The sequence below is a fragment of the Pituophis catenifer genome, unplaced genomic scaffold (genome assembly GCF_029215685.1).
Source record: "Pituophis catenifer annectens isolate HBS135680 unplaced genomic scaffold, rPitCat1.0.hap2 SCAF_2, whole genome shotgun sequence".
NCBI lineage: Eukaryota > Metazoa > Chordata > Lepidosauria > Squamata > Colubridae > Pituophis > Pituophis catenifer.
This window is the reverse complement of record NW_027256882.1, coordinates 160137941-160151709: the sequence shown is the minus strand read 5'-3', so window position 1 is coordinate 160151709 and position 13769 is coordinate 160137941. Positions and strand designations below refer to the sequence as shown.

The 13769-nt window shown below is 41.1% G+C and overlaps 1 protein-coding gene across 1 annotated transcript in view; it reads right to left on the bottom strand.

Annotated features, from left to right (window-relative positions):
- The window catches only part of CTDSP2 (CTD small phosphatase 2), a 53323-nt gene extending 40222 nt beyond the window's left edge, over positions 1-13101 (bottom strand). The window contains exon 1 of the mRNA XM_070937906.1: positions 12948-13101. Coding sequence (XP_070794007.1) covers positions 12948-13011 — 64 coding nt within the window. The 5' untranslated portion in view covers positions 13012-13101. The remainder of the gene's footprint in view (positions 1-12947) is intronic.
- Positions 13102-13769: the final 668 nt, after the last annotated feature.

Sequence of the window (13769 nt, the reverse complement as noted above, 5' to 3'; positions counted from 1 at the left end):
GGTTCCTTCATATCTTGGCCAACATCCAATAACAGCAATCAGATATAGAGGATTCCAAGGCAGACAGCATTTTAGCAATGCATTTTAGCCTTTGCTTTATCTTTCCCTGACTTAGCCTCGTATTTTATATGCAGACGCCTATTTGACACATCCCAGAACGTTCAGATCTCTGCACGGATTTCAGAGGGAGCAAATCCTTCGTGGTTCTGCAATTAGGGAAAGGAGAAATTCCCCATCTTCTTCTTCAGAGCGCTCAGCTGTACTTTTATTACACGAACAGGCAGCTGCACTTTCAGAAGACTGCTTCCATTTTAGTAATGTTACAGCAGTGATTTTTATGCCAGTTGTAAGGCTGAAGCTCTATACAGCTTATCACTCCATAGAGATGAGAGAAGATAATGACTTCCCTACTGCTGATTAACAACCGGTTATGTCAGGAAGCATAAAGGACAGAACTACTGTCTGGATTATGAGCAAGTTGTTTTCAACCCTGCTAGCGGTCAATCCTTTCCTTCAGCCATCTTAGCCTAGTATCAATTACTAGCTTCCGAGGAGGAACTTGGAGATCTGCCAAAGCCTAAGCCTTTGAAAGAATGTAAGTCATCTTTTTCAATTGCAAGGAGCAGATTTGGGAATTGGAATGGCTATGGACATATTTCTGCAGCATAGTTTCAATCTGTTTCTATTTCTTAAAAGTGCCTGCTACAATAGGAATCAGAAGCAGGAATCAGAAAATAAAATCTAAAATGAGCCTTATAACCGTTCACAATGGCATGTGTCAGCAGTTCAACTGGAGTAGGATAAGGCCACCTCCTGTTTCAGGAGGACAACTTGGAAATAGCTGTGGAAATAATTATGATAACGTGTTGGTCGTGATTAAAAAAAAGATATGTTGTTTTGTTTTCTGTATGAAGCGATTATGGTTGTTTTCAGAACAAGGGATGAAAAATGAGCGATGGCTTATTCAGAGGCTTTGTAAGAGCAATGGAACGGTATCCTGGCAGCTTCTCATTGGCTTCCCCCACCCCTACCCTGCAACCTAATACAGCAAAACACATGCAATGCGATGAGTAGAAGCAGCATAACTCAAGCACCTCTCTCTTAAAAAGATGCCCAGAAGCAAATGTTTTAGCACACAGTTTTGGGCATCCCTACAACCATGGATCTGGGATTGTTCCAGCTCCTGTCACAAGTCTTCGTTGGTTCAGTAGCAATATTATGTTTTAAGAATAGAAGTTTACATATACTTCAAAGGAAAAAGAAAAAACTCGCAGATGCAACAGAAGCAGCAGAAGTGTTTGTCCTGATAAAACTTAACTCTTCAGATGAATTAACCGCAATACTGAAAATGGAAACCCTCACACAATGATGATAGGATTGCAACTTCCAGAGGGTTAGTCAACACACATAGAAAAGACGTTACCCAACTCTCCAACCTAATGCCAGAAATGTTGATGCACATTAAATATGCTAAGGGCCATTTCCTCCCTTACGGAAGACAGAACTACAGTATAAAAATACACTTTGGGACCAAAGTTATATCTCTTTCAGAAACTTTAAAAAAAAATAACATGTGTGTATAGAAAATGAAACATATTCAATTCTCCACTGTTAGCTCTAATGTGCCCTGCTTACTTTTGGCTTTATGGACCTAGCCAATGAGATATAGATATACACTGTTCAACTAATTACCTCCATAAATTCCCAGTATGTGCAGAGGAAGCCATGTCCCTTGAGCACATCCCCAGCATCCCCCATTCACACAGATGTAACCTCAGAAATTCACTGTCGAGTTTAAACACAGCTGAACAGAATTTCCATTCTGCAGTTAGTGGGTATTCCCAACATCAACATCTTTGAGGATTCTGCGTGGGTTAAGCAAGATGTGGAAAGCTTTTCTTTCAAGTCTTCTATTTACCCTATAAAAGCCTGAAGCTGCAGTTGCTGTGGATAGACAGTCGATCTTGGACTTCCCTCATTCATTCTATGTAAACGGTCCAAGAAGAGCTTTACTGCCAAAGCAGGTGACATCAAATGCCAGTTCCTGGCTGGTTACTGAATAAGAGACACTAGGAAATCCCAAGCTTCTCAGATTGTGGGACAGGTGGAATGGGGTGGGGATCCCAGAAGGAAAGAGTCAATCATTTCATAGTGTTGATAAGAAAACAGATGGGTTCGTGGAGTTCTCAGGATATGACCACCATTCAAGGTGCTTATTCCTAGACAATTTAGCACAGCCTTATGGAATTACATGACTTAATGCATCCACTTCCCAATAAAACCTCTTGAATTTCGCTGGCACAACAGGCTTCAGGGTTGATGGAAGTTAGTGGGAATTGAGAAATCCGTTTTCCTGCCACTAATTCATGATCAACAAGTCTTCTCTAGGTCATCTCTTCTTCCTTTCAGCAGAAGACAGAGATAAGCTTCCTTTTGAGAAGATGCAGGCTGGGGAAGGGAGGAGGAAGGGCAAAGGGACCCGAAAACACACCCAAATCCCATATATATTACTTCCTGAGTTCCTAGACTTTACTTTCAGATGCTCAAGCTCTGGTTGTGGGTGTAGGGCAATGTGAGAAGAGAAAGCTCCTAGCTGCTGGAATCCAATTTTTATTGCTGGATATTTCTAAGCTTTTTTGGCCATGGCATTTTTTAAATTAACATGCCCAGAGGCATGAAGTGGAAGGGGGTTTAAAGCACTTTTTTGACATTTTAATGCATGTAAAATAAGCCTATAGATTAGCTAAGCGAAGACTTCATCTTCCAAAGCAGCATATACCACAAAACTGGCTTTCAAGGATTACATGTCCTGCTTGAACATTTCAAGGAAGTATCTGCTAGAAACAAGTATCTATGGAGATTCTCAAATCACCCAAGTCATGATTGTCCCAAAAGTGCTTTTCCAAAAGGCAGCTGGACTTTCTTAGGTTTTATTTTTCTTTGGAAGCATTTCATTTTTCATCCAAAAAGCTTCTTCAGATTCTGAAGAAGCTTTCTGGATGAGAAGTGAAATGTTTTCAAAGAAAAAAAAATCCAAGAAAGTCCATTGTCTTTTTAAAAAGCACCTTTGGGACTACTAGATATAAGGTGAACAAGGCTTTATCTCTTTTTAAGATGATTCTAAGAAACAGCTCATGTCTTCTCTCTGGTAACTACGGTAGTTACATAAATCTGCTGGTCCTAACAAAATTAAGTGCTAACTGGCAATAGCTGGATGTAAACTTCCTGTAATTTTGCATACTTCTATCATATAATTCATTAATGAATAGGGAAGAGAAGGAAACGTAGGGTGAGAAAAATAGCTTATGATGCAACTGATATTCAGAAATTGCCCCTCCTTGAATGTTTCACTATGGAGTCTTCCCTAGTGGAAGACACAATGTGGGGAAAACTGGAGAACAGAACAGCTTTTAAGCAAATGAAGACAGGAAAACCTTTTATGTCTTTGTGATATTCTTAGCAGGGAAAAACCTTGCTCAGTCCCCAAACTACTGACTCTAACAAGAGTGTTTCCCAACCTTATGAACTTGAAGAGGTGTGTACTTCAACTCCTAGAATTCTCCAACCAGACATACTGGCTGAGGAATTTTGGGAGTTGAAAACCAGACATCTTAAAGTTGCCAAGTTTAGGAAACACTGCCCTAGTAAATGATAGGACACAAGGTTTTCCACAAAATGACAGGCAAAAAATGTCAGGGTTCAAGTAACACCCCCAACGAAAGAAGACTCCGAGGCTTGAATTTCCTCAAAGTTCCATTTTATTGAAGATGTCATATTGGCACATCTGGGAAAACCCAAATCTGAAACCATCCATGTTTTCCCCACCTCTTTATGAAAGGGGGGGGGGGACCACAAATCTTGTGGTGAACAAGTTGAAAAGCATGTTTCATCCATAATTTCCAATCATTAAGCAAGTATTTCTGAAGACTGAAGGCAGATTTGAGGTGGTGAAGAATGAGATAGGAGATTGTTTATCATTTTGATACAAGTATTACGTAATTTTGTATATATCACTGGATTTAACCTGTTCCTTCCTTTTATCAGCTGCAGTTTCCTCCTGAAGCATATTTTAAATTTCAGAGAACAATTGTGCAACCGGATGCTTTTGTGAAGAGCCTCTTCTTCCCCTCCTTCCTGGTTCTTTCTATACTGGCTTTCTAGTCCCTCTGGAGTTAGATCTGGTTGCTAAAATATCAAGAAATGCACGAAGAATATATAATAGTATTTGGAATTCCAGCTTTCTCCAGGTCTTTATTTAAGCCATGCAACCATTTCTCCCACTCTTTACTTTATTAACCAAGTATACATATGGTTAATTTTTAATACAGGTAGTCGTTGAGTTATGACCACAATTGAGCCCAAAAATTTCTGTTGCTAAGCAAGACATTTATTAAGTGAGTTTTGCCCCATTTTATAAATTTTCTTGCCACAGTTGTTAAGTGAATCACTGCAGTTGTCAAGTTAGTAACAAAGTTGTTAAGTGAATCTGGCTTCTTCATGGACTTTGCTTGTCAAGTGGTTGCAAAAAGTGATCTCATGACCGTGGGACAGGCAACCGTCATAAACATGAGTTGCTAAGCATCTGAAATTTGATTGTGTGACCATGGGATGCGGCAACTGTTGTAAGTATGAAAAACTGTCGTAAATTACTTATTTCAATGCCATTGTAACTTCAGTCACTAAATAAGCTGTTGTAAGTCGAGGACTACCTGTAGCCTATTTTCAAGATTGCTCACTAACTTGATGGCAAAAACATACTTCAATATATGAGTTACTATCCATATTTCATCCAGGGTGGATAAAAATCAATGATTTTTTTTAAAAAAATCAAAAAAATCAGATTTTTTAAAATTTAAATGGGATTTTTTTTTATTTTTATCAAATTTATTTTAATAAAAAACTTTTGGGGTAAAAATCTATTGTAGGATAGTTTTCTATTTAAGATACATAAATAATTTAGTTTATTCAGCATGAAATGGAGTTTAGTTATGTAGCATGAGGCTGTATATTCTGCAACACTGGGACTATCGGTGAGTCAACAGTGGGTCAAAGGAGTAGCAGAGATGACAGTTGCTCTTTAAAAATTATGATTTAAATCGAGTTGATTTAAATCAAGCCTTTTTACTAGTGATTTAAATTGTGATTTAAATCAATTCGATTTAAATCAAATCCACCCTGATTTCATCCCATAGATTTGTTCTACCTGTATATCCAACTGCACAGAACCAACCCATCTCTTTTCCAGGGATCTTCTGGTGCAGCCTTTCCCAACTTGGACACCCTCCAGAGATATAGCCTTCAACTCCCAGTATTTCTGTATAAGTGTGACAATTGCTAAACATTCTGGAAGTTGAAGTTCACAGATCTAGATAATCACAAAGATGGGGAAGGCTGATCTAATACTTACATAACTCCATCAACCAGCTGAATCCAGAGACCCCCGTTAACATTTCAAAAACAAGTAGAACCTCAAATCAGAATTGGGCAGGCATACTCTGCTATCTCCTAAAATTTAAATATGGTTCCAGAAGGAATTTTTCAGTCGATAAATTAAAATGTTGAGTGTGGCGATCTGAAAAATGAAGATTCTGGCTGAAGGATTCCCTCTGGGGTACAAATCTGTTATAGGGAATTTCAGAACTATGGTTATTATTATTATTATTATTTTAAAGGACTTTATCCCTTCTGTTAGCCCTGCTAGCTCAAACGTGAAAGGAGGAATATTCTGCTAGCAGATGCCCTTGCATGACATCACTGCTGACATCAAATATATTTTCTTCAAAGTAGTTTCTATATAACTAAGGGGATGTTCTGTAATCAAAGCTGGATTTCTTGGGGTCTTTTAACTACAACAATAACTCTGTCTGAGGATGCTTGAAATCCATTTAGCAATTCTCATCAGGCAATTACCTCCTCTTTGCTCGAGCATTAGTCTACCTCTTTAAAACATGGGGCAGAATATAAGGCTGCCCCTTTCCTTTGAAGCATCACAATAATTACTCAGTAGAAAAAGCTTCATTGGTGAAGAAACCTATATCACCACAATGCTATGAAGCGACTGCCCCATTAAAGGCAATATTTAATCTTACCCATTTGTACAAGTGTCTAGGTTTTATTAGCAGCCTAGCCCAGTTTTTAAAAACCAGTGTGTGTGACAGTGTGCATGTTTGTGTCTCTCACAGGTATACAACTTAACTGAAAGCTCTGGTGGCCTTTAAATATTATTGCAAAAATGTTATACTCCCAAGGAGGAGGTAGACATTTTTTAAAAAAATTGATTTAAAAGTTGAACTGCCTTAATTAATCCTAGTTTATATGATTCTACCTCATAAGGTTAATGATTTTCAACCCATCATTTAAACATTCAAATTGGATGACATCTCTGGAGGTCTTACCCAAACTAACAAGGTCCTGGAACGTTAGGTAGCTCATCTCTGAGACTGTGTGTGTATTCATCCCTAATGTTTAACCCACATGTTTGTTTCCCACAGAATTCTTTAACCAGTTTTTTTTTTAAAAAGTAGTCGGAGTAAAGTAGTCTTCCTTTTAAAAAAAAGTCAGTCAAAACTTTGCACTCATCTGTAAAAAATACGAAACCCATCAAATTCAGGAAAAAGTTCTTTAGGGAATATTCTAGGCAGCAGGGTGGATAAAAATCTATTATTTTTTTAAAAAAAATCAAAAAAATCAGTTTTTTTTATTTAAATCAATTTTTTTTTATTTTTATCGAATTTATTTTAATAAAAAACTTTTGGAGTAAAAATCTATCGTAAGATAGTTTTCTATTTAAGATACATAAATAATTTAGTTTATTCAGCATGAAATGGAACTTAATTATGTAGCATGAGGCTGTATATTCTGCAACACTGGGACTATCGGTGAGTCAACAGTGGGTCAAAGGAGTAGCAGAGATGAGTTGCTCTTTAAAAATTATGATTTAAATCGAGTTGATTTAAATCAAGCCTTTTTACTAGTGATTTAAATCATGATTTAAATTGTGATTTAAATCAACTCGATTTAAATCAAATCCACCCTGCTAGGCAGCAACCTTCAGTTATTAAACTTGTATCAACGCATGCTCTGAAAGATGCCTTTGCTTTTTGGGAAGCTGTGTATGGTATGATCCAAACAGAAAGGAATGCCATTCCAAACATTCCTGTACAAATTAAACCAACGTTTCTTTTACTTTTCAAACTCGCCTCTTTTTAAACATAATTATCACAAACTTCTAAAATTTCTCAAAGCCCTCCTGTTAAAAAAGCAGCAAACCAGTAAAAGGACATTTGCTGCTGCGTTCATGCATTTCCCATTAATTCTACAGTTAAAATAAAAGAGTTTGGCTCTGAAACCAATCCTCTCTCCTTGTGGGGTGGGGTGTAGGAAGAGCATTTCCCTGGCTTCATTTGCTACAGGGATCCTCTTATCTCCACCATTTCATACATTTCTACACATACAGACACACACACACCAGTGTTCAGGTATCCTACCATTTGAGACCTTCCATTCAAACAACTCTTATTTCTTGAAACCATGAGACAAAAAGACAGACTATTAAAAAAAAAAAGGCGGCAGATATCCCAATTAAATCAATCCCTACTAAATTCCAAAGACAGATTTCCAGTCTTCAATATTAATTTTAAAAGACCGTGGGTGCTGCAACAAAAAGCAAAGCCACGCGAGGAGCATGTCCTCTGCTCATAAATAGAAATCATCCCTTCCCATTAAACCAGACTAATGTTAGCTTTGTTCCAAGGCTCCTGGGAACAGGAGTGGGTGGACTCCCAAATGGCGGTTCTTGGTTTTACAGAACACGAGACACGGATGCCCAGCTCCAGAACATGAACTCAGCAAAGGGAAGGGAAGCTGAAAACCTGAATGACGTCACCTACTCGCCCTAGATCAATCTCAGAGGCAACCACTGTCTGCAAGCATGAGAGCTTCCTACATCAGTCTGTGCTACTAACTCCTGCACAAAATTTAACATGTTACAGGAGAACAAAAGAGCTCATGGCAACAGCGGATTCCTCCTGCAATTCCCATTTAATGGATCCATACGCTCTCCCTCCAACAGAATACAGAATACAAAAACCTAGAAAGGAATGTAATAACTGGGACAGACTTCGCCCTGGATCAATCCGCACAACCCCAACAATGTTGGGAACAGTTAGAATCCTTTAAAAAAGGCTCTTGTTGTTCTTTGGTATATTACTCTGCTGGACAATGAAAAGCCTCCTGCTTGGCTACCCTCATGGATATCCTGAAAATATGCTAATCCTGACAAACTGTTGTCCCCCCAAAAAAAACCTTGCCCTCCTCCCCCCAAATATGCATTGTGTACATATATTTTGTATAACCCATTTTTGCTTTCATTTTTACCTTCCCCATGGTATGTGTGGCCTCTCCTCTTTCTAACTCTGATATACAGTAGCAGCCTTCCATTTGACAAATCGACTTCACATTCCAAAAATGTACTTCTAAAAGGAGAGGAGCACAAGGATTGATTGGAGATTTGGCAAATTGTAGCCAAGTTCACATCAGACCTAAGATTCAATGGCTGTGACATATTCATACGAGCTGAATTATTACATTCTGACCTAGGTACATGTTATGTATAGAATGGATTTTCTTCCCACGTTTCAGATTCCACTGATTTCTGAAATTTGCATTTATTAATCTGTCCGGCATTGATGAACTTTTATGGATACGTAATGCCTTTCTTGTCAACAAAAATAAGCTTGCCATCATTTGCCTTCCAGAATCCACATGCTTCTTCATATAAAATGTTGAGTTTCATGTCCATCTCTTCTTTCTCTAAAGTTCAGAGCTATTTGCAACGATTTACAATGTTTCACAAAATAATTCTTCCACCCGTCTCTAAATATCAACATCAACTTGTTTTGCGCTTAAACCCTTCCAATTTAAAGGTGACCTTTAACGAAAAGCAGTTCCATAACTGAGGGACAGCGATTATAAACAACCACCTACCAATTTGTCCTCTTCTTTCTTGCTGGTTAATTTTGAAATAGTTGAGAAGGGGTCTCAGTGTTATTCTGCTCTTATTTTTTTTTACCATTTTTTTTTTACTTAAACTAAGCACACAGCCATCAGATCCTCTTCCTTTGGACACTAGCATATTTGATTTATTTTATTTGTATCCTTGTTTTTTTATTTTTTTTACAAATAATGCAAGGGTGCGAACATATTCAATACACTTTCCTCCTCCTATTTTCCCCACAACAAGAGCACTGTGAGGTGAATTGGGCTGAGAGCATGATTGGCCCAAGGTCACCCAGTTGGCTTTCATGTCTAAGATGAGACTAGAAATCGACTCACTTTTTCTAGCCTGGTACCTTAACCATTAGACCAAACTGACTCTCTTTTGGTAAAAAACAAAAAACACCATTTACTACCTTATAGTGGAAGAGCCGTGGTGGCGCAGTGGTTAGAATGCAGTACTGCAGGCTGCCTGCAATTTGGCAGTTCGAATCTCACCAGAGTTAAGATTAACTCAGCCTTCCATCCTTCCGAGGTTGGTAAAATAAGGACCCAGATTGTTGGGGGCAATAGGCTGACCAGATCTGTCAGCCTCTCAGAGAGGGCTGTAAAACATTGCGAAGTGATATATAAGTCTAAGTGCTATTCCTATAGTGCATTTCAATAACTTTTCTATTCAATTGTGTTCGATTCTTGAAGACTATCAGATTCCTGCAGTTTTCTTGGTAAGGGTTTTCAAAAGTGGTTTGCCTATTCTTAGGGCTGAGAGAAAATGACTTGCCCAAGATCACCCAGCTGACTTTGTGCCTAGGACAGAACTAGAACTCACTATTTTGCACCCCCCAACAGGCTATGCCTTAAGTACTACACCAAACTTTCAGTAAAAAAAAAAAAACAGCATCAGAAAATAGACCTGGTTCAGAATCCAGGATCCTCTCCCAAGAGTAGAAATCCTCACCTGACTGCCAATCCATCAAGTAAAAAACAACCTGCATTCTCTATTTGATGCCAGCTATACAGATTGCTAATAAAATGCACCCAGCCCCCAGGCTCTGCCCCAAGGCCTTTATCAACAAGTCCTCCTACAAACCTTTATTCACATTCCTTGATCAACAAAGATTGCAGAGAACACTGCCTGTTAAAATTACAGGGGAGAGCTGCAGTATTCGGAAACTGGCTAGTGGGCTTAAATGTACTTTGGCAGGCCCTGCTAAGGCCTTAGCTTAATTTGCATCTTGTTTGTTCACCAGAGGCTTCCATATCCAAGCTTCTCTGGATGGCTGCCACCAAAACCTCCATTTCCCTGAAAAGAGACAACTTTTAAAAAAGGGGGGGAGGGCAAATGGAGAGCTGGCAACGAGAAACTGTTCCAGGCACTGAGGAGAAGCAGGTGGGGGGGGGGGGAGAATATGATCAAGCATTTCATTAAATGCACCAATTCAATTTTATGCATGACTGTTTACTCCAAAGCAAATCTTTAACACCAGCTATTTCCCCCCCTCTTCAGCCTTTTAATCTTATTCTAAGGACCTATTGTCTTGTGGGTCTTCCTCCTGAATCATTATGCACAGGATTACTTTGCTTTCTCCAAATCAGTCCCTTTCACTTTTCTTGATACCTACTGCATGTACTCAGGTGATCAGGTATGGGTTCTTGGCAAATAAGAACTTTCCAACCTTCCTCCTTCCCCCCCAACCTTCCTTCTTGTAAAGACCCATTTCAAGAGAATTTGATGGATGACCCCTTCTTTTGGAACATCTGAAATTCAGATTCCATCACAAAACACATCCAGCTCTGCGGCACTGCAGAGCATCCAATTTTTTGATCTGGCAAACTTTTATCAAGACCAGTGACAAAATAATGGGATGTTATCGATGATTAGATCGTTATTCACAAATCACCATAAATACAAAAGAATCAGAAGGAGTTGGGAATAAAATAACCTGGACTCATAATAGCTGTAGTGGGTGGTAGACACGGCCCAGAATTAAGAACACAATGCAGAAACAAAACTCCATTTTTAATTCCCTCTCCACCTCAACAGAGAGCGGGTATGCCCAATCCTTAGAAGCTGCCTGCCCTAACCTGACATCCTGATAGGGCGTAGGACTGCAACTCCCACAGTTGGCAAACCACCTGGAAGGCAACAGTTTGGGAAGAGCTGCCCAAATGCATCTGGGATAACTTTTGCATATTTAGCTGCATGTAAATCTGCAAGGTGGGGGGGAGGGGGAGAGAAATCAACTCCTACATTCATTTACCTGGGGAGAGAGTGGAAGTAGCTACACCGAATCTAGATTTGCCACTGGAGAGCAATTAAGTGACATCCAGCAGAGGACAAGTTGTCCAGCCTTTCCCCCACCCCCATTGCTTCTCCCCAAGACCCTTTCTGTCAAGAGCGCAAGGGGAGGGGGAGTCGTTTGGCCAATAGGGAAGCAGAAAAATCTGGTTAGCCAACATCAGCTGAATAAACACCAGCACAAACGAAAGGGGGGGGGGGTGTGTTAGGAGAAAAGCAACATAAATAGGTGGCAACATTAAAACGCAACGATCCCATCCAATCCAATCCTGTGCGAACCTCCAAAGAGGAAAACAATGTTTTTTGTTTTTTATTTTTTTAGGATACTGAAAATACAAGTCTCAAACATTTAGGAAACGGGCATTTCGCCTTCCGCCCAATGGTGGCATTAAACTATCCGGAGGAAACCTGTTCGGTAGCCTCCGCTTCCTCGCTCTATAGTAAATGCGATCCGGATCGTCAACCTCAAAAGCCCCCGTAGTACTATGACTACATTCCACCGGAACATATTGTAAAAAAAACACGGAAAGTCGTCGCGCAGAGAATATGGATATGCCGTCATCGACACTTTCGGTCTTTTTTTTTTTTAAAGATTTATGGAGAGATGTGCGTTTGTGTCTATGTCAACGTAATGGCTTCGTCTTCATTTTAGACGCTTCATTTTAGACGCTAGGAAAAGACCTGGGGTGGGCAATAAAATAAACATAAAATAAAATAAAAATAAATAAAATGATTCTAATGTGACTTTTAAGATTTGGGATTTGGGTACAAAAAGAAAAAAAAAGAGAAGAAAATCACCCACCCACCAGCTCCAGATCCGGAACGATTCAACAGCAACGTTTGGAAGAGGTTCAAGTGCCTGTTTAGCTACGCACGCGCGGAAGAGCTACAAGCGAAGGAAAGAAGGGAGGGAGAAAGAAAGAGAGATGGGTGAAAAACAAGCGTTCAGAGAGTTTTCTCCCTTCCTCATTAAGAGAGTGTGTGGTGTCTATGCAAGAAGCGCCCAAATTCTCCCCTGCCTGTCTGGCTCCCTCGGACCAGGCGGGGTGGAAGGGTGGGGGGGGGGAAACCGAGGAAAAAACAAGGCCGTTCCCAGGGGAAGGCAACCAAGGGAAACCAAGTTCACTTCTCACCCCACCATCACCCCCACCCCCAATTCGCACAGGGGCCCGGTCGAGTTCGACATTTGGGGAAGGGAAGGGAGGGGAGGGGAATCCTCGCACAGACCTGTAGCTACCTGCCCCCCCCCCCCCAAATCGAAACGGATTGACTGACATTCGCGAACGCAAGCTCTACGCGATACATCAGGACGCGATGGGGGGGGGAAGCTTTTTTTTTTCCTCTTAAAAAACGCGCGTACCCTCCCCACCATTTGGGAGGAAAGTGTTTTTCCTTTTTTTTTTTTAAAGAAACACGCATCTCCTTCCACCCACGTCAGGACTTTCAGAGTTCCTCCTTTATTATATTATTATTTTTGCACGGATCAAGTAGTAGTGAACCACCCACGCGCGCACTTTTTTTTTTAAAAAAAACCCGAGGCTGTTTTAAGGGGGAAGAGAGAGAGAAGAGGGTCTCTTCCCTCCCCCTCCCCCCCCCCCAGGACGGCTGGCCAGCTAGGAAGAAAACAAGTTTCTAACTTCGACTTCGCCCTTACCTTGTTTTGAAAAGACCAAGGCTTCGTCCCTCTGCACTTGGGTGATGATAGACCGGCTTTCCATCTAACAATCCCACAGACCCTGGGGATCCTTTAGTCCGGAGGAGGGAAATATCCGAGGAGGAGGAGGAGGATGAGTGGGGGGGGAGGGAGGGAGAGGAAGCAAGAGAAGGAATGGGCGCGATGGAGAAGGGAGTCCGCCCCGCTCCTCCTTCAGTTGCAAAGCCGAGGAGTAAGCTCTTTGCAAAGGCAGCCGTGTAGATGCTCCTCAGATCGGGTCCAACATGGAGAATCCAGGGCTGAAGCAAAAGTGGGGGGGTGGGGGGAGGCAACCCCACACTCTCTCTCTCTCCTCTCGCGCACACACACACACACGCACAACACAACACAACACACGCACAAGCGCGAGGAAATGGGACACAGGCGGTTTCCAGTCCTCTCCCTCCAGATAAACAACAAGCGAGCTCCGGTTCCTTTCTGCGCTTCGCTTCCGCCCGGCGGTTTTCCACAAATCGGACCAAAAACAGGCTCTCCGCCGTGCATAAGGGCCCAAAACGGGGAGCCAAGCCGAGGAGGGGGCGGGGGGGGCGTTGGAAGGAGCCCCGTTACTCTTGCAACCTTCGACGCTTTTGTTATTTTGTTACCACCAGCCCAGTGGCTCTCTACACAGGGAGTAGCCTTGAAACCGCTCCAGCGTTTCCATTGGCCCAGAGAGAGAGAGAGAGAGAGAGGGAGAGAGAGAGGGTGAGCGAGGGGAGAGCGAAGGAGGCGTGGCTAAAACTCTTACTATGCGGTGTTTACCTAACAAACATTCCAGGCGCC